The sequence below is a fragment of the Spinacia oleracea genome, chromosome 2 (genome assembly GCF_020520425.1).
Source record: "Spinacia oleracea cultivar Varoflay chromosome 2, BTI_SOV_V1, whole genome shotgun sequence".
Taxonomy (NCBI): domain Eukaryota; kingdom Viridiplantae; phylum Streptophyta; class Magnoliopsida; order Caryophyllales; family Amaranthaceae; genus Spinacia; species Spinacia oleracea.
This window is the reverse complement of record NC_079488.1, coordinates 91335184-91357075: the sequence shown is the minus strand read 5'-3', so window position 1 is coordinate 91357075 and position 21892 is coordinate 91335184. Positions and strand designations below refer to the sequence as shown.

Below are 21892 nucleotides of genomic sequence, written 5' to 3'. Positions count from 1 at the left end.
TATGTGTTCCTTGTGATGTGACTATTTGACTAGCTTTAAGTTCGGGGACGAACTACCTTTTTTTTTAAGGGGGATAGAATGTAATATCCAAAATATTTTTGTAGCAAAGTTGGTATAATGTTTTTTTTAAAAGCTTTTGAAATTAAGTCACAAATTAAGTTTTTCTAACTTAAGTTCCGGGAAATACTTCTTTTAAAGAGGGTATATTTTATATTCTATATCTTTCTAATTTTAAGTTTCGGGACGAAACTTCTTTTAAGGAGGGTAGATTGTAATACCCTAAAAAAAAAATTCCCAACTTTAAGTTTCGGGACGAAACTTCTTTTAAGGGGGGTAGATTGTAATACCCCAATATTTTATGATTTTATACTATATATTTTATAGAGAAAATGAAGTTATAAGTATTAATAAATGATATTTCCTTTTTAGTTAGTCTCTTTTAATATTTTATTCAGAAAATTTAAAACACTATTTTATTATTAGTAGCACTCTTGTGGGGAGTTATAAATACCCATAAACCCTAATTATTTTGTAAAAAGACAGGTATCTTGGCCTCTGCCGTTTCTATTTCTCAATCCAAGATCCTTGTGCATGAGTTAATTAGCATCAAATTCATCTTCTTTACCTAATCATCAAAATCACCAATTGCATCACATAAACACCTCACGCTGATTTCCTCTAATCATAAATTTGATTTCCATTAGCAAACCCCAAACAAACTACACTTCTATGATACGTCCTTCGATCTACTTTTTATCGACAATTCTCCTTTCGATGAGTTTCTAAGCCATTCATCTTTATAAATTGTTGTTTTTCGTAATAGGAAAAACTCTAACGCCGGTTGAGTTTGATACTCGAAAATGTCACCTCAGAAGGTAATCACACGTACTTAGTCTATTCGAATTATCTGTATATGTAAATTGTAATCACGCACACTTAGTCTCTCGAATCGGTGTGTGTATCATTAGTTGTTATCATGCCTATTCTTTAGAGATTTTATTTATATTTATCGTTGGAATTGTATTGAGTATACCTGTTGTTTATCTGATGTTGGATTTGTTGATGTCTTACAAAAGTGCTTATGTGTTTGCAATTATCATGAAAATAGTTAGTTGTATGATACTTTTGTGCGATAATCACAGCAATTTGTGATTCTTATGCTCTATAATAATGGTCATAGTTATATTGATTTTGTTATTATCATTTAAGGGAGAATATCAATTAACTATGAAGGACTAGCTAGTTTATCTAATAAGTATTGAGGACTTAGTCGCATGTATTTTTGGGATTGTTTAGAAGTTTTATTTGGGTATTGATGTTGTTCCCCGAAAAGGTTTGAGATGTTTCATAGACAAATTATGTCGTATAATATTATTTGGGAGTCTATGCTGTTTTTGAGAAGTATAGATTATTAACCAGGAATGGGTATTGATCATATGGATAAGATTATTAGAAAATGTTAGAGAATGATTATTATATTTTTGGTTTGAGGCTCGGCGTTATACACCTTAGTCCATGACATGTTTGGTAAGGAGATGATAACCATTAGTAGAGGAGCAAGATACAATCTTTATTATTTTCTTTATATCTCCAAAGTGGGATTTGGTCCAAAAGTGGCCTTGACTCAAAGAGTCTTTCTAGTAGCTATTGAGAGTTTCAAGTTTTTATACTTGTTGGTTTATTATTCGAATTACCCATGTCCAAGGCTAGGTATAGAACAAAGAGCAAATATGGCACCTATTGGTTTAAGTAAGTTTAGTAGAGGAAAAAGATTATATCAATATATTGAGGTTCAGTTGAAAGGAAGATCTAGAGTATCTATAGGCTATGGAGCTAAGTATTCTTTTGGGACTATACTTGAAATGTAGTTTCATACTACATTGTTTAAATGAGCATTTATTATTCTATATTGGTATGTTTTTATTTCAGGTGATTACTCAGCCTTTTGCTGACGTGTGTGTTTATTTGCTATGTGTGTTTGCGGCCATGTCTTTTTCTTATGGTGGCCCTGCGACGATCCTTTTGGAATTTGTCCTCTATGGTGAGCAGTCAAGATGACTGGAGCAGATTGATCGTGAAGGATTGCAGTTAGAAGTTAAAGGAGCTCAAAGTGTTACCGTTAGTCTTTTATAACAGTTACGTAGTTGTAAATAGATCACCTAGTAATTGAGTTGTAATAGTTTGAGTTTTGTAAGCCTTAGCACTTGACAATGTGGTCAAGTGTGGCGGTGATACCTCCGATTTAGTTATAAGCTTCCGCAAAATTTATTATAAAGCCTTTTATATTCTTATTTATTTATAGTTAGTATATCGGGGGTGTTACAATCAAGGCCACCATAAAACAACCTATACTCAAACACCTACAATCTCGTATGGAGAAATCACCTCAATTTCTCCTACAAAAGAATCAACATTCAAAATCCACAACCCTTTCCTTCATAAAACACCCCAAACACTCAAAAACCAAGTGGTGCATCTCAATCACCGAGTCAAACACTCCGTTTCTCAAAGCCATACAAGTCCAACCTTGAGACTATAATGGATAATTATCTTGCCCACCTCGAGTCGGTTAGAGTTCGGGTTATCTCTGTCTGAGTCGATCCGGTATTCAGTTTAAATTGGTTCATGTTTAAAATGGTTTTTTTTACCGTTTTGACTTGGTTTGGTCGAGTTAGGTTCAAGTAAGTCTCGGGTTTACTGCGGGTAACAATCATGCTCGGATCGGATAAGTCTTAGGTTTAGTTCAAGTTTGGATCAGTGAGTCTTAGGTGTGGGTCAAGTCCAGACCGGACTCGTATTTGGATCAATTACGGATTGAGTTTGTGCTTCAAGTTTTGATCGTGTTAGGGTTGTATTCTTGAGCTCTATGGATCGAGTGATTCTCAAGTTTACGATCAACCATATCATTTTATTATTATTTAAACTTTATACCGAATAAATATTTTTAGACTTTAATTAATTCGTCTCCAAATTATTTAATATGAAACATAGAATAAATTTACATATATTGAATTGAATTTACGTTATTAATAGTTTGATATGGTTTACTTGAGTCAGATTAATAACGAGTAAATGGAACCGGGTTCAGGTTAAATCAGATATAATTTTATCTCGGTAGCTTTAGGTTATTGACTTATCGGGTGAATTTGGATGGATTTTTTGGATTTCAGCTATAATTGGGTCAGATTGACAACAATTCGGTTCAATTCGGATTCGAGTTGACACCGATCGGGTTAAAAATCGAATATCAAATTTAATTGGTTCAGGTCGATTACTATTGTAATCAGATACAATCGGTTTTCAGATTGCTATCAGATCGGATGCGGGTTCGATTTTGTTCGGGTGATAATAAGGTTGTGGGTCTCCTTGGTTGATAGTAATTCGGGTTCGAAACTTGCACTAACGGGTTAAATCATATTACAGGTCAATATTGATTTGGATCGGGTCGGTTTTAAAATCTCCATTTTTCGGATATATTTGATTAAAATTTCTGTTGATTTTGATCCGCTTCTCGGATCGGATAACTTTTTGACCGCCCTCCGGTAGAGGACTACATTCTATGATATACTTCCTCCGTTCCACAATAATTGCATAGTTTCTTATTTACGCACTAATCATCAATCAACTTTGGCAAATATTTTTTCACTGTTGTTGTGTAAGAAAAAAACATAGTCAAGTGAGATCTTGTTAAATTCGTATTAATGCAAAGATTCCAAATATCAACTTTTTATAATTTTTACTTATACGCATTTAGAGATATTAATGTTTAAAGAAGTATATTGAATTATTGATATACGTGCAAATAGAAATGATATCGTTTGCGGAACGGAGGAAGTAGGATTTATAGTCAAGCCCAAAACCCTTATTTTGATCATCTCTTCCCTCTTTCACTCAACTTTTTATTGTAGTCTCGAATCAATTACTACAATTTTCGTAATTTCACCATCTTCAAATTGATGCAGCTGTAGCAAAACTTTGAATTATTCCAATTACATCAATCAAATCGCAACAGAGTCGTCGAAGGCAGCAGAACTTTTTGTAGCAATAACAATGGAGGAAGAAGAGATAGAGAAAGCCGTGCTTGCGTATTTGAAGAAGAAAGGTTTCAGGCAAACTGAAGTCGCCTTTCAGGAAGAACAGCAACTTCAGCAACAACAAAAACACCCGCAACAACAACAATCGAAAAATTCGTCGTCGAATTCTCACACTGACCCAGATGTCGCCAAGCTCATCCTCACCTTTACCTCCGAGTACTTTCTCTCTCCTTTGACTACGAGTACTTGTTATTACTACTGTTGAGTATTTATTTTGCTGATTTCTTCTGATTCGAGCTTAATTTTGTTTTGTATTGGTGATTTGGGGATTTGGGTATTATTTAATGTGCAATTTAAGCTTATTTTTAGGGCATGATTGATTTTTTTCCCGTACTATCAATGCGAAATTTTGAATTTATCTGCTATGCATTGAAGAAAATTGTAAATTTAAATGTGCATTTGAGCAAGTTGGGAATGAAGGTAAATGTGTTTAATACCTCCAACAGCGAAGAATCGTCTTTGTTGACAACCACCGGTGTTAATATCTTTGGTTTATGCAGTCGACCCGTCTTATTGTAACTAAGGCTGTGACGATGTTGTTGTGGGGTGGGGTTGGGGGTGAATTTAATCAATTTATGAAGATGAATGGTGGAAACTTCTGAAGAGTTTTTTGAGTTTTTAGGGGAACATGGCTTATTTTACAAATTATGTGCACATTTCCTTGAAGGTAGGGATTTTCTGGTTGAGGGTGGGGGGTGTTGGTCACATAATCTTTTCCTTGTGATGGACAAACATACGGTTTTCTATCTACCCTTGATTTGGTGTGTGACAAATCTGCTGTTTTCAGAATTGGGAAGCATTGGCTCCATTGGAAATAAATAAAAAGAATTTAATCAATTTATGAAGATGAATGGTGGAAACTTCTGAAGAGTTTTTTGAGTTTTTAGGGGAACATGGCTTATTTTACAAATTATGTGCACATTTCCTTGAAGGTAGGGATTTTCTGGTTGAGGGTGGGGGGTGTTGGTCACATAATCTTTTCCTTGTGATGGACAAACATACGGTTTTCTATCTACCCTTGATTTGGTGTGTGACAAATCTGCTGTTTTCAGAATTGGGAAGCATTGGCTCCATTGGAAATAAATAAAAAGAATTGTTGCTGGCTAAGGGTAGTAGAATCAGACATCCGGGGATTATTTTGGACATAAAGCCAAAACTAGCTACGAAGTTAAATAGTTTAGTTGATGTTCTAGCTAAGATAAGTGTTGATTTAGCTGACATGTTGCCGCTAGTTGATGTTCTAGAAAATACAAAACAAGCTGCTAATAAAACTGTGTAGTAGTAAAGTAGTAAAATGTTGCTTCTCGTCCAAAACAGGAAAAAGTTTGAGCTCAATCGTCTTCTCCCTCTTATGAGCTCTGGCGCACATTACGGGTGCTTACTAACATACGATCGCCTCCATAGATGGCGAAGAAAAGAAGGTAACTCCTGTTGTTGCTACTCCATTGCCTGTGGAAGGAAATACTCCATTGAACTCTCAATTAAATGATACCAATAATGCTCAAAATGGGGCACAATCGATGAACTCAGAGGACATGATGCCCAGAACAGATGAAGAGGAGTTGATTCTCTCGTCTTTGGTTCATCCATCAGCTGGTAAGATCTCTAAAGAGCTTCATGCTGCTATATATTGACTATGAATCGTGCTCTAGGATTGACTGGTAATGGAACTATGCGTAGTAACTTGACCTCACAAATTGGGGGTAAATTTTTGGGTATTGTTGATATTGTTGGAGATCTTCATAGGCAGAATATCTCTGTAACCTCTATTGAACGTTATGAACGTTAATAGAAGATTGCAAATGGGAATTGATGAGGGTGCTACTAGCGAACCTTGGAAAAATCTCTTCACAAGTTCAAAAATGGCTGCAAAAGGAGCCTCTCTGGACTTTGTTGCTCCTCTGGTAAAAGATGGGAAGAAAGTGGCCCAACTCCGCAATCATCAATGGTTATGTATGTGGTGAGTGATTCACCTTCAACTTCTTCTGTAAAGAGGTTAGAAGTTTATGGCTGGGTGCACTTGTGACTCAGCCACAAGTGTTTTTCCATGATGATGGGTATTTCATACTCAAGTTTGTGAATATTGAAGAGAGGAATCAGAGTATTTCAAGTGGCCCTTATACTTGTTATGGGAAGCCTGTTATAATCAAACCATGGGCATCAAATTTCAACTTCTATGAAGAAGTTCTGAAAGTAACTCCATTGTGGGTGAAATTCCCTAACCTGCCTCTAAATTGTTGGGGTAGTGACTCCCTTATAGAATAAGCAACTTGCTAGGAGTCCCTCTTTTTGCCGATGAGTTCACTTCAAGGCAGGACAAGATATCATTTGCTCGGGTTCTTATTGAAATGGACATCACAACAACCTTGCCTGATCATGTATGGATTGAAGAATACATTGGGAGAATGTTCAAGCAAACTGTTTTTATGACTGGAATCCCTTATACTTCCCACTGCTGGCCATGGTTGTGCGAAGGCTCCAAAACCACCTACAACAAGGCCAATAGTTAAGAAGTTATGGTTGCCTAAAGCTATTCAAAAGCCACAAGAAATGGTTGCTAGTGTGCACACTCCACCACAAATGCGTGTTGTCCCTCAAGCTGAGTGGAAAATTGTTACTTAAAGCTATTCAGAAGCCACAAGAAATGGTTGCCAGTTTGCACACTCCACCACTAATGCGTGTTGTCCCTCTAGTGACCAAGCTGAGTGGAAAATTGTTACTTAAACTAAAAAACCTGCAAGAATGAGAACTATGAGTTCTAACAACCCTTTCATGAGATTTAGGATTCAAGGAGATCACTACAGGTATTATTTCTTCAAATTAGGAGGTCTTAGATCACCTAGCCTCATATAGTAATACTCCTTTTGATGAAGGTTAATCTCTACACCAGGAATGTGAGAGGCCTTAATGATCCTATTAAGGCTTCTGAGGTAAAATACCTTGTTAAATTGAATAATATTCATGTTATTGCTCTTTTAGAAACTAGAGTTAAAGTTATTTAGTTCTCTAAAATCTCTCGTAAATTTGGTAGACAATGGTGTTGGGAAGCTAATTATAGTTTTAATCCCAGAGGGAGTATTTGGTTAGGGTGGCCATACTTGGAGGTGGACATGAAGGTTTTAATCTGTCATTAGCAGTTTCTTCATTGTGAAATTAGAGATAAATCTGGAAATGTCTCTTATGTCTCTTTATACTTCACAGTTGTGTATGGTCTTCACACCATTGATACTAGGAAGGGTTATGGCGCGATTTTTTGCATGTTCTTCCTAGTATTGGAGCCAACCCTTGGCTTATTTCTGGAGATTTCAATTCTCCTATTTCTGGTGATGATAGAATTAATGGAGCTCCTATTTCTGCTAATGAAATTAAGGACTTTGATGACTTTATAGTGGTGCTGGGTTGTGCACTCTTAAGAGTGTGGGTCATTACTTCTCCTAAGGTCCTGGTATGGGCAAGACTGTTAGTAGGATTGGCCGGAGCTTGGGGAATTCTGACTGTATGCATATGTACAGTGGTGTAACTGTTGATTATACCCTTCAATATCTGACCACCCCCCTTTGCTGATTAATTGCCTTCTTATAAACTTGAAGGTGGTAGACCTTTCAAGTTTCTTAACTTCCTTGTAGAGAATAAACAGTTCATTCCTCTTATTGAATCTGTATGGTGGCGTAGCAGAGTGCAAGGTTCTCATATGTACAATCTATGGTGGAAGCTAAAGCAGGTTAAAGCTAAATTGAAGACTCTCTACAGAGAAGAATTTGCTGGCATTTCTGATAGGATCACTCAGTCAAGTTGACTCTGTCCAAAGTTCACTGAAGTCTAATCCTACTCCTGATGTGCCGTCGCAAGAAGTGGCTGTTTTGATGACATTCGAAAATGGATGAGAATTGATGAGATTGCTTTGAGACATAAATCTAGGATTCAATGGCTGCAAACCGGTGATTCCAATCAACAATTCTTCTTTTCTTCTGTGAAAAAGAGAGGAACAAATTGAATCGAATATATGTACTATTTGATGAGCATGGTAATAAACTGGTGGATCTGAGAAAATTCAGCTAGAGATTATCTCTTTTTATAAATATTTGCTTGGTGCTGCATCTCTTGGCGTTGTCGATGTTCCTACCTTATGAAGTGGTGCCAAGCTTTGATGCTAGGAGAAGTCTATGCAAGGATATCACTTATTAGAAACTGACCTTGCTTTGAAGGGTATTGGTGATGATAAGGCTCCTGGTCTTGATGGCTTTAATGCATTATTTTTCAAGAATTCATGGCATATAATCAAGGCTTTGTTTATGAGGTAGTTAAAGAGGTGCTTAGCACTAATACTTTGCTCCCTCGATATGAGTGCACTTCCATTACCTTAATTCATAAGGTGTCTAATCCTTCTAAACTCAAAGATTTCAGACTAATTGCTTGTTGCAATGTGGTTTACTAGCTTATTTCTAAAATCTCGACTTCGAGGATGCATGTAATCATTGGTGATGTGGTCAGTGAATTGGCAATCTGGTTTCATCTTACAACATTCTTCTTGCTACAGAGTTGATCAAGGGCTATACCAGGTCTCATCTTTCCCCTAAGTGTCTCTTAAGGGTTGATCTGAAAAAGGCCTATGACTCTATAGAGTCGTCCTTCATTAGAGATTTCATGCTTGAACTTGGTTTTCTGAATGTATTATTGCCTAGGTCACTACATATATTGTTGTTTTCAAGAGCTGATAGTATATCTGTTACTATGTTGTTTGCAGCCTTCAGCTTGTGGTCTGTAGGCAAACCTAGGTAAAAGCAACATCTACATTAGTGGTGTGGGTGCAGAGGAAAAGAATACAATTACAATGGTGACCTGTGTTAACATTTCCATTTCGTTAACTTGGTGTTCCCCTCTCCGCCGAGAAGCTAGCCTACCATGATACCATCAATGCAAACCTTTAGGAGGCGTTTGGTTGGGGGTCTTCATCAAAGGGAAAGGGAATCAACTAGTATGATTCCCTTTGTTGTTGTTTGTTAAGCATGTTTTGTCATTCCCTTTACCCTTTTTTCTGATTCACTTACCCCATAAATCCTTTACATTGAAAACAACCCCCCCAGGTATTTCGATTCCCATTCCTTCCTCACCACCCAAAATCGTTGACCACCATTGACCAACATTATAACACAACCGCCACCATCTGAACCACCTTCACCGGCGACCCATCCACCTTACCCCACCCACTCACCTTCTCCCTCGCCGCACCGCCGCCTCTCCATCCACCTCGCACCCACCTGATACCACCATGAAACCACCACGCAACCACCCCTCACCACGAGGAAACCTCCACACAACCACCCATCACCACCACGCAACCACCACCGTCACCCGAAACTCCAACCCGACCACCAACCGCCACACATCGTCCACCCAAAAAACTCCACCCATCGTCCAAAATACCCGAAAACCATGAAATATTACCTTTTTATCTTAATCATGGCTTCAAATGGTCAAATTCGACCATGAAAACTCCAGATCCGGAGTTTTCATGGTCGAATTTGACCATTAAAACCTCAAATTAGTAGAGAGAAATGAAGGTGAAGGCGGTGGCGCGATGGTGAAGAAGGGGAGGCAACGCGATGGTGAAGAAGAGGAAGGCGGCGTGAAGGGGAAGGAGGCGGCGTTGTGACTCTGCGAGGGTGATGATGGGAAGGCCGCGACGCTGCAAGGGTGAAGAAGGCAGCGAGAGAAGAAGAAGCCGGCGCTGCAAGGGTGAAGAACACGGCGAAGAAAGCGGCGGCGGCGGCCTCATGGGGTGGAGCAGAAAGAAAGAGATGTAATAAGGAGTATAGAATGAAAATAACCCAAACAACTCTTTAAATCAAAGGGATTCATTCCCATTCTCTTTCTTTCCCTTTCTTGATTCCATTCCCTTTACCCCGTGTGAACCAAACGCCCCCTTAATTGACAAGGTGGTGGGTCATTCTACAGTAGTCCAAGCACTTATCTTACATTGTCACGCTTCAGCTAGTCCAAACTATCCTACTAAGCTTGCAATCTTTTGGCGTCGGATCTTCATTCTCCCATAAAAAAAGCCATTAGAGAGATCCAGAACTACAGTAGAATGACCCATTAAGGAAATTTCTTGTTGCTTGGCATTCACTTTGCCTCCCTAGATGTGCGGGTGGACTGAATCTAAAGGAAATGACTATTGGGAACAAAGCAGCAATGGCTAAGCTCTCGTGGGCCTTCACTCATAAAAAAGACAAGTTGTGGTATAGGTGGGTGCATAGCTACTACATTAAAGGCATAAAACTTTTTTCACGCAATGGCCTTCCTCAATGTCATGGCCATTTGAGGAAGATATTAGAGTCTATGGAGTTGGTGGATGCTCTTGTTGGCTGCAACTTTGCAAAGATGGGAAATTTTCTACTAGAAGCATGTAGCCTAAGGTCTTAGGCATCCATGAGAAAGTCAATTGGAGAAGGGTGGTTTGCAACAATAAGGCTACCGCAAAAAGCTTGTTCATCTGGTTATCCGGAAGAGGTTGCCTACGTTAAATAGGCTGGTTACTTGGAAAGTGGTTACTGTTAATTTTTGCCCTCTTTGTTCTAATAGCCAAGAATCTATTCAATATCTGTTCTTTGATTGTAGCTACACTTATGAAATTTGGAGTAAGGTGTTGCAAGGCTTGCAGTTTTATAAGACTCCTCATTTTGATAATGAGGTGCAGTGGATTATCAAAGCTTCCAAGCGTACCGGAGATAGATGTAAGCTCGTGGCGGTGGTGATGTTTTTTGCTGAGTGTATCTACAACATATGGATTCAACTAGAGCTGACAATGGGTTGGGTTGGGTCGAAATCAGGTTGACCGGTTTATAAACGGGTTGAGATTTTCCGACCCAACTCGACATGTTTACTTAAACGAGTTGACATTTTCAACCAAACCAACCCGGCTATAAACGGGTTGAAGTGAAGTGGACCCATTTAAGTTTTTTTGTTTCTCTTTTAAGTGTCAATTGACTTGACTGTATAATTGCGGGGTGATTTTTTTGAGCTAAATCCTCATAGCAAAAATTAATACTCCAATATGTATTTGACATGAATCAAAATGTCAAATAATCATGGCAAATTTGCCAAAAAGGACCTTTTATAGCCCAAATCTTTCGAGAAAGGACCTTATATACTTTTTTGTGAAATCACACCTTAAGGTAATTTTTTTATTTTTTGCGAAAGACAACCAAAGGAATTTTCCGGTATTGATTGAGCTTTTTCGGCCATTGACTTGCACGTGAGCAGCACGTGTGGCTTTATTTGCTAACCACACCCAATTTCCCTCCAAAATTCTAAACTTTAAAACCTAAAGTTGAAAAAAAAATAAAAAAAAATTCAAGTTTGAAAATTCAAGACTCGGTAAAATGAATGTCTTTAGCCAATTTAAGTCACACGTGTTGTTCACGTGCAAGTCAATGGTCGGAAAAAATCAGTCAATGCTGGAAACTTCCCTTAGGTTGTCTTTCGTAAAAAAAAAAAAATTGACATCAAGGTGTGATTTCACAAAAAAATTATATAAGGTCCTTTCTCGCAAATTTTGGGTTATAAAAGATTAAAAGGTATTTTTTTGCAAATTTGCCATTATTCAATGTTGAAGGAAAGAATGAGAAATAAAATATTTCAAATAACATTCTACAGATGTATATTACATACTTGATTGAACTTAAACGGGTTAACCGAGTTGTTTTCGGGTTGACTCATTTAATTAAACGGGTTGAAAATCTTGACCCAACCCTTTATTATTGGGTTAAGTTTGGGTCGGGTTGGTGGGTTGAGTCAGGTTTTGCCAGCTCTAGATTCAGCGCAATAATAAAGTCTTTAATCAGAGAAGTAGGCGTCCAACTGATGTACCGGAGGACATCAGATTCAGAGTTGCTTGTAGAGCTATTGATAAACATGCTCAGCTTGTTTGGTCTTGTTGTGTTTGCTACGTTTCTATTGCAGTTAGCTTGATGCCTTCGGTTTCATTTTGTAACTGTTGTTTTGGAAGACTTGTGGTACCAGCTTTGCTAGTTCCATTCTTTATTCTTTTTGTTATAATATCCTTTACTTGCCCAAAAAAAAAAAAGTGTTGCTTCTCGGATATTATCACCCTTAAATTCTGTAGAGTTAAATGGTGCAATAGAGACACCAATCCTTCCACAGGTGAGCTACTCCGCTATTGCTAAAATATACCATCTTTTTATGATAGAATATCATATGAGATAGAGTTATGTTATATGATATGTGATAGAAGTTTATAGAGATTTAGAAAATCTACGAAGTGTAGGATATGTAGTTTGTAATATAAATAGAGACATATGCCATGAATAATATGAGACATCAATAATTTTCCTATAATTTAGCATTGTTTAAGAGCCTAGGGCTAAGGACCGTCTACAAAAAAATGTCACTTTGATTATCCCATCGGCAGGATTTATGGTTAATATAATACTCTCGATGTGAATAATTGGTAGAAGTTGAGTTTGTGTTGTGAAAAAACTCGTACTAGGTGATCACGTCCAACTCGAGTACAAATCTAAGTTTATTTTGCTTCGAAAAATCAATGAAGGGTTTCAAATTGGTTTTACTCCGAAAAATCAATAACGGATTAAGCATGATTTCGCTCAAGAGAAGAGAAACCGGCGGGTGCGAAAAGAATGACGTTCTTATTATGTTGAGATTTAGCCGAGTTCCAATAGAAAGGAGTTCTCGTCAAGAGAGATAAAAGAAAGAGAAAAATTGCAGGTTCGAAAAGAGAGGCGTTCTTGCTCGAGAATTATTTTTATTGAAGCCGACATCATTGGGTTGTGTATATCAACTTTAACATAGAAGTTGCAGTTTATCTGATTGATCTAGACTAACGTAGAAGATATTTTTAGGTTTCCAATCGCAATGTTCGTGAAACTGTCGTTACAATTGCGGGAGGGTTTTGAGGATAACGTAGTTATTATAGAGGATAGAATATCATATGAAATAGAGTTATGTTATATGATACTCCCTCCGTCCCAGATTAGTTGTTACACTTACCTTTGCACAAAGTTTTAGGAGATAAAGATTGTTTGGTTGTCAATTGTTATTTAATTGAAAAAGTAGATGTGATAGGAGTTAGTGGGGTATTTTTTTAATTGAATGAGAGAGGGTGTAGGGACAAAAAAAATTTGGTGGGAAGAGAGAGACAATATAATAATTGTGGGGTCATTCCTAATTTAGAAGTGTAACAACTTATAGGACGGAGGTAGTATGAGATAGAAGTCTATAGGACTTAGGAAACCTACGAAGTGTAGGATATTTAGTTTGTAATATAAATAGAGGCATACTTTGTTACCCCGACTTTTCATTTTACCTCAAACACCCGTGTTGGATCCTCGACACTCGGACATGGGTATGGACACTTTAACACTTCATTTTGGACCAAAATCATGCAATTTTTTTCACAAAATAGTCGTGTCGAACACTTTGACACGTACTCGTGTCCAATATGGGTATCTGAGTGCAGGTAACATAGGAGGCATATGCCATGAATAATAGAAGACGATAAAATACCATTTCCCCATAACAATATCACTATGTCCAAGTAAAAATGACTCAATAATTAGTAATCTAGGACTTAAAATCATTAATGTAAGCAACATTTCTGTTACCATTGGACGTATGGTGTCTAACTATTGCAAAGATGAATGAAAGTACCTAGCAATCTAGCATTGATTTCCTATTTGGTGTGCCTAGATAATTTACTTGTCATGTAACATGTTTGAGCCCTTGGGGAGAATGAAATCTGCTTGCAGATAAAATTACCTTCCCCCTATCCCTCTTTTAGAGGGGGGCGATAGATTCCTGAAATTTTTGCGTGTGGTATATTGTTCTGTGAATTCTATCGACATGTTTTACACCTTTGTTCAGCGCTAAGTGCCCCTTTCTTCTTGTCATTTCCTTTCCTATGAGATTAATGTTCGCCATTTTGCTTATACCAACTATGAGTTGCAAGATCACACTAACCTTGGCATTCATGTGAAAATTAGATGGTAATACTCCCTCCGTTTCGAAATAATAGAGACACTTTGACTTTTGACACTATTCACAAATTTCAATTTGACTATCATTTGTGATTTATGCGCAAAGAAAAATATAGTCGTGTGAGATCTTGTTTGATTCGTCTTGATATGCACTTTCCGAATATCAACTTTTTATAATTTTTACGAATACAAAATTAGAGATTAATGTCCAAACATTTACATAGGCAAGCGTGAAAAGGTAAATTGTCCCCATTATTTCGAAACGGAGGGAATACGTGCTAGTGTGCTATGCTGCTATAAGGTCTTTGATTTTGTACATGATTAATAATTTTTGGTAGATGAAGTGATGAACATGACATTGTTGTTGTCTGTCTTCTAATTACTATGTTTACGTTAAGTCAAAAGACCATTTCTATTTTACTATTCAGTATAAAAGAAAAAGGGAAGTTCATATAAATCCTTACCTTTTGTTCTTGCCAGGTCCGAGAGCCTTCCTGCACAATATTATGATGGGTACAGCAAGTTAAGATCATGGGCCCACAATTCCCTAGATTTATACAAGGTGATTTTCATCTTGTTTTACTTCCCACAAAATTCTTGCACTTTATCCGGAGTTGAATACTTGCAGATATTGTAAGCCTTTTATTGAACCAACTTTTACCAATTCCTTATTGTCTTCCTTTGTACTTGCTCCAAGTAGAAGTGCAGGGTTATAGTCAATTTCTTTGAAGAGTTGGCTTTTCCCCTGTGTTCTATTCATTGTATTCCCCCCACCCCCACCCCCCCCACCCTCGGAAAACTAAAAATCAACGACGTTCTTGAAGGGTTATAAATAAAGATTTTTTTTCCCCTTGTTTTTTTACTGAACAGCATGAATTGCTTCGGGTACTTTATCCAGTATTTATTCATTGCTTCATGGATCTTGTTGCAAGAGGCCATCTACAAGAAGGTGAGATGTCAACTTATCTTCATAATATCCTTCAGCTGCTCAATGCTTCTTGTTTGAAGAGTTCGCCAAATGTACGTGATTGTGGGAGTTTTCTTTTATTTGTGTTATTTCTACAGCCCGTAGTTTTTTCATTACCTTCCGTGAAGATCATGAAACTATGCATGAAAGAGATCTGCAGAAGCTCGAAGGAGTTCTTTCACCCTCTCATTTGAAGGTTAACTGCAGTTTAAAACTTTCAAACAAATCATTTAGTTTCTGATCTTTTCTATGTTTACTGAATATTTTATCCCCTACTTTTTCTTTTGCTTTTGATCCCCTCTGTCCAGGAGATGGAGTTTGCTCACACTTTAAGGCAGAGCAAAGTAAACATCAAGATCTGCCAGGTTCTTTCTTGACTTCTCCAAAGCGAAATTCATTGCATATATTTTTCTGTGTTACCAGTAAGCAACTTACAAATGTTTCTTGCATGGGAGGATCACCCTGCCTCTCCTCCCCCTAGTATGAATGACGAAGGCATGATACTTCTGCTACTTTGAACTTTGAAAGTTAATCACATCATGGAATGAAATATGTTGTTTGTTCCTGCAATTACTTCTAAAGTTACTAAAATAAGAGTCTGATAAGATCAGATATTCCGTAAGTATTATACACCTGAATTAATCATGTCAAACTTTCTTCTTACCGTTGAATTTTATGAAAAATGGGCCCAAACAAATCAAGTAGAGACATTCTGATTTTTATTTTATTTTTCTTTTGTGGAAATACTTTCCTTTGATTTTATCTTAAAACCATTTTTGCAGTACCTGGTGTAATTCAGCATTTATCCGAAAAGTAACTAAAGGTTGATTATATTTCAGCATCTATCCTAACTGACAATACTGTTTTATGAAGTTGTGAAGTTTTGCATGCAAGTATTAATCCAAAAGATGATTCTAGATCCATCATTAGTTTAACGATAGTATTACCACAAACTTATTAAAAGTTTGGAATTTCTGTAAATCCTATATACTTTATGCATGTCTCTCCCTTCTCTAAGATGCCTAAAAAGTAATTGTAATTTATGTCTCTTTTTTGGTAAGCCATAAGTAAATAATAGGCAGTTTGTTTGACGAATATTTTTGTATAAAAATATATGGTTTATCTTTCCTAAGATAAAAGTAAAAAGAAAAAGCTTCTTAGTTAACAATACAAATTACAGTATAATTATGTCACATAGAAGCTAATGTAGTACTACCTCCGTTCCTAAATGTTCTTTACGCTTACTATTTGCACGGTAATTAAGAAACTTGTTGATCATGTGATGGTGGGAATAACAAGTGGGAAAATGGATGGTTATAAATTGTCCAACAATACAAGTCGATGAAACTTAACATTAAAGTATTGTGAGTGAGTAAGTTATGTTTTATTTCAATAATAAAAAATATTGCAACTTGTATGTTGTGGTGGGACAAATAAGGGTGTAAATGTAAATTTTATATGCCAAAAATGGAACAAAGTAGAGTGTAAAGAACTTCCAGGAACGGACTAAAACGGAAAGAGTAAAGAACTTTCAGGAACGGAGCTAGTATGTAAAAACAGTGTAAAACTATGGGAAAATAAAAAAAACATGCCTACTTAAGCTTTGTTCACTTCACCTGGACTGATTTTTCTAGTTTCCGGTCTGGTTTGGTTCCTCCTGATCTGTTCTGGTGTGGTCAGAATGTATTCTTTGTTTGCTTTTTGCTTTTCTGCTCTGGTGTGGTCTGAATTTTTCTAGCCTGGTCTGATTTTTCTGATGTGGTCTAATAAGGAATAAGAATAAAGTGAAGAGAACATAGCCTTGGGCTTCTTCAATAAATGCATGTTTAGAGGCTAACAGGCAATAGCCGCAATACATTAATCTACAAATCAACCTCTTAGACTACAATACTTTAACTTCTGTACAACTTTAATACCAAGTCTAAAATCATAGTTTGGGGAGCCAGCAAGCCCCTCCTTAGTTCCATCAATGCAGCCAAGATTTCCTTAGTGACACGATGGATGTACTTGTGTACAATACTTGAATACTTGAGATTACTGCTGGCCAAATCTCAAATTGGATTTCTACTTTTGTCCGACCACCCATGGTTGAAATTATCAATGGCAATTTACCAATTTTATTTTTCATTTTCTTAAAAGGAATTCTGATCAACCATTGCTCCCATATGGCCAATTAAGTTGGATAAATTGGTTAATATTAGTTTCAAACTTTTGCTGTAGTACTCTCATGAGCTTCTCCTCCAGTATCTACTTAAAATTCAGTCAATGCTTGGAGTTGTAAATGAGCATATCAACTTCCAAGGTGCGGATTTCTTCTGTCTTTACTTTTTGTTTCTTTTTTACATTTAATGGCATGTCTGAGGCATTTGCATTTTGATTCACAGTTTGCCCCGGCCAGCCTGGAATCATATCTGATGATGCTGACGCTGTGACACTGGTTGATGGTGGCCAAGATGCGGCGAACTTGATAAATCAGAAAGAAATTCAGTGGGGGGTAAGATATCAAGTTCATAATCAACACTCGAGTCATAATTTTATGATGCTGAAGCTATGAATATCAGTCTGCTGGTTCCCTCAACTTAATCTGAAAGCTACAAACTAGCAGTTATTAAATTATCACATATTACCTGTTTTTTGTTTCTTTTCAAATCTGAGTGGGGGTTTAACATTGTAGACTCGTCAAAGTCGATATACCAATTAAAACCGTCATGGTGGAACAAGCCAAACTAGGATGGACATCATGCAAATGCAGAGAGTAAATGAAATTGAAGCTCCCCCCTTAATTCTTCCCTCGAGTATTTGGCAAATTTTTGTTTAGTTGAAAATGACATAATACGTTTCTATTAGTTACTTTATGGAGACATGACCTATTCTAATCAGAAAGTCAGTTTTTTAAAAATTAAAAGTACAGTGTCCCATATAGTGGATTGTGTTTTTGTTTAGCAGTTGTGCGACTTGTACTTAATTACTACTCCCTCCGTCCGGGTATACTCGCACCGCTTTCCTTATAAAGCCGTCCCGGATTACTCGCACCCTTTCTATAAATGGCAAACTTTTGTTAATATTATACTTACCCATGGATACTTACCCATGGATATTATACTCGCACCCGTGTGATAGCTTATATACCAAAAATATCAGTATTTTTTTTATACTTACGTATATTATTTGGTTCTTCAAGATGCACATGTGCACATTCCACTCATAGTTGAAGCTTTCACAAGTTATCCTGTAGTGCCCTATTGACTCATGGAAACTCCATTGGCAAATCAATCAATGTTCAACATAATCATGTAGTGCCTTTTCTTTTATTTAGATGCTGGAAGATTCAATAGAGGATCGCTTGGAGAAGGGTGGAGGTTTGCTTTTAGATTCTGATAAGGTAGATGGGGAAAACAAGGAAGGAGAGAATGAAGAAAATAAGGTGGTATTGCTGCTTCTTTGAATCCACCTCTTGCAATGTATGTATGCCTATACTTCGTACTGATAAAAATCTGCGTGTTTAATGTATAGAAAAGATCTGCTGACGGAGGAAAGCAAGCTGCACCAGTGAAAAAATCCAAAAAGGATAAAGTTGGAGGCGCTGGTGGAAAAGCTGCACGTCCAGAAGTGATCACTCCATTGGCACCAAGAGTCAAACCAGAGCTTACTTTGCCTGCAATGTATGCCTCATATATTAATATCTAGCTCTGCAACATACTTGGAAGCTCTAGAGTCATTAAAATGTATGATCTGCTATAGACAGAAAAACATAAGAGAGAGTTAAAAGTTAACCTCTACTTCTTGTTATTATTAAAAGTATAACACATTGCTGCAGGCCAACTGAAGTTGAGCATTCTATCCTGGAAGACCTCCGTAATCGTGTGCAGTTGAGTAGTGTGGCCCTGCCATCAGTAAGCTTCTACACATTTATCAATACACACAATGGGTAACTTCTTTGGCCTAATATCCTTGATAAATTAGTTTGTTGTTTCTCTTATTTCCTGTTCGCAACTAACTTCGGACCAACTTTGTGTTATATTTCTTAGTTTAAACTGTGCATCAATTTCACATGATGGATCCTTGGTTGCTGGTGGATTTTCAGATTCTTCCTTAAAGGTCTTATGGTTTGTCCCTAGAATTCCTGCTTCTTTATGTGAAAAAGCTGTCTGGTTGTGCTAATAAGAAGAGTTTATCTTATTTAGGTTTGGGACATGTCAAAGCTTGGGCAACAAATGGATAATAGTGAGTAATTATGCAGAATCTCTTTTATTTTTCCTGCTTGCTTTCACTTAGATAATGTCATCAACTCATCGTCATGCTTCCTTAAGAATTTGTTTCCTTCCATTTTCTGGTTGTAGCTGCTTTACAGGGTGAAAATGATACAGCTGGAAATGAACATATGCATAGTGCAAATGGTGGAAAAATACCCTATACTTTGTTTCAGGGTCATTCTGGGCCTGTTTATTCAGCCTCGTTCAGTCCTCTTGGCGACTTTATCCTCTCTTCGTCAGCAGATTCAACTGGTTTGTTCCTGATAATATCCTATATTTATCTGTGTCGTTCTTTCTTCTGTATGTTATGGATGTTGCATTTACCTTTAATTTATGAGCTGCAGTGCGGCTTTGGAGCACAAAACTGAATGCCAATCTGGTGTGCTACAAGGGTCATAATTATCCTGTATGGGATGTGCAGGTAGATTTCTAATTCTTGATCTATTTATAAATTGCTAGGCTTCAGTATCTGAACTTCCCCTTTGTTTCTCACTGTACTCATGTCTTTACTCTTGCTCTACTCCATGGTTGCAAATTTCATTTATATGCACTGATATCTCCTTAAACCGAGTGGTTTTATTCTTGCAGTTCAGCCCCTATGGACACTATTTTGCTAGTTGTTCTCATGATAGAACAGCAAGGATCTGGTCCATGGACAGAATACAGCCTCTGAGAATCATGGCTGGGCATTTGTCAGATGTTGATGTAAGTACTTCAATTTTGTCTCCTCTTCTCTTTGGCGGACATGGTTCCTTTCAGTTTCATCTTCTATGGCTTATTATGTGTTGTATGTTCAAACCTTGTAGTATTAACTAATTAGGAGGGATTTTTAAATTTAGTCGGGATTGTCTTGCTAAATTGAAGAAGAGCATCTTTTTCTCATGAAGCTCTAAAATTCAGGCGCTTGTTTTCATATTTGAATATGCTTACATGCCGTATTCTGCTTTTCCTATCTCATGAAATTGATGTTGCATTTACTTCGTTTTCAGTGTGTCCGGTGGCATGTAAACTGTAACTACATAGCTACTGGATCTAGTGATAAAACAGTTCGATTATGGGATATTCAGAGTGGGGAGTGTGTTAGGATTTTCATTGGTCACAGGAGTATGGTATTGTCTTTGGCAATGTCGCCTGATGGTCGGTATATGGCATCTGGTGATGAAGACGGTGCAATCATGATGTGGGATCTTGCTAGCGGTCGTTGCATTACCCCGTTGGTAGGTCACACGTCATGCGTATGGTCACTTGCTTTCAGGCAAGTATACTTCTCTCTTCTCAGCCGTGCTCATTTAACTGTGTGAACCTATATCTATTTATGGCTCAAATTCACGTATGTCCATGTACCAGTGGTGAAGGCTCACTTCTTGCCTCCGGATCAGCTGATTGCACAGTAAAACTGTGGGATGTCAATGCAAGCACAAAGACGCCAAGATCTGAGGAAAAGTAAGTTCATCTGGAATTGGTAAACAGGTGATTTCTAAAAAATTTAGAAGAAAAGGAACATACTATATCTCAGTTTACCTGTTTTCACGTGTAGGACTGGGAGCTCAAACAGACTCCGGTCGTTAAGGACTCTTCCTACCAAATCGTCGCCAGTTTACTCTTTGATGGTAATGTTGCAAGTTTTATAATGTCTCTTACGCGCCTTGTTCTCTTCAACTTATATGACCTTATCTAAATAAGTTTCAGGTCATATATATAATGTCCTATAAGTTCCAATAAGGTTTTATAAGTTCCAATGAGTAAAATATGTAATACTATGATTATTATTACCATTATTATATATTTCGTATTTGACTATTATTAAGTTGTTATATTAAGTAAAACATATTTATATTGTTATAAATGATTTGTTATATAATTTTAATATAAGAAATAAATAATAATTACTTTATTACTTTATACTTCGTAGTTGTTAATATTATAAGTATTTTGATTGCAAAAGTTTAGATATAATCTAATAAACTTTAAATAAGATATAATAATGTCGTATGAGGTTTTATGAGGTCTTATAAGGGTTCATACATAATTACATTTAGATAAGGTCCTATAAGTTTAGATAAGTTTACTTCTGAAAAGTTCAAGTATCTCGAGATGTGATTCAACTACTACCATTATCTCTGATTATGGTCCTTTCTTTTGCTACAGTTTTCGAGAAGGAATCTGCTATTTGCTGCCGGGGTTCTTTCTAAACGCTCATGAATGGATTAGCAGATTATGTTAGCAGTAGTAGTTTACAGATAAGCTTAGATGCCCGAAAGAGCAATTGGATGTCACAGTTTATGAAGGCATAGGTTGAGCAGCTTTAGCTGTTAAGAACTGCTTAGGTTGAGTTGTTTTAATGTGGAAATGAAGTGGTCGTGCTCTTTTTACTCTAATTTCTTCTTCTGTTCAGTAGTTGATATGAATTATTCTTTTTACCAAAACAAATACTTCGTATACTTTTCCGGGTTTTATTTTGCTTGGATCATTTTTCTTTTTTGGAAGTTGCATATTAGTTGCACTATTTTCTTTTATGGTATGTATTCACACACCATAATACATAATTTATATTTACCATTAATA

The 21892-nt window shown here is 36.9% G+C and overlaps 1 protein-coding gene across 1 annotated transcript; it reads left to right on the top strand.

Annotated features, from left to right (window-relative positions):
• Window positions 1-3842: 3842 nt before the first annotated feature.
• LOC110778086 (transcription initiation factor TFIID subunit 5) lies at window positions 3843-21892 on the top strand. Its single transcript, XM_021982644.2, has 19 exons — window positions 3843-4250; window positions 14588-14669; window positions 14978-15056; window positions 15173-15270; window positions 15383-15439; window positions 17295-17376; window positions 17459-17568; window positions 18391-18498; window positions 18588-18736; window positions 18892-19002; window positions 19103-19172; window positions 19259-19298; window positions 19415-19579; window positions 19672-19748; window positions 19916-20032; window positions 20317-20582; window positions 20675-20770; window positions 20865-20937; window positions 21476-21892. The coding sequence occupies exons 1-19, from the start codon at window positions 4051-4053 to the stop codon at window positions 21527-21529; spliced, it is 2034 nt and encodes a 677-aa protein (XP_021838336.1). The 5' UTR covers window positions 3843-4050; the 3' UTR covers window positions 21530-21892.

What these genes read in the sequence shown, in the direction of transcription:
- LOC110778086 (XM_021982644.2), top strand. Translation starts at nt 4,051, where the DNA reads ATGGAGGAAGAAGAGATAGAGAAAGCCGTGCTTGCGTATTTGAAGAAG. An exon ending in TTTCACCCTCTCATTTGAAG is followed by an intron (nt 15,271 to 15,382) that starts GTTAACTGCAGT and finishes CCCTCTGTCCAG; the next exon opens with GAGATGGAGTTTGCTCACAC. An exon ending in AGAAAGAAATTCAGTGGGGG is followed by an intron (nt 17,569 to 18,390) that starts GTAAGATATCAA and finishes TCTTTTATTTAG; the next exon opens with ATGCTGGAAGATTCAATAGA.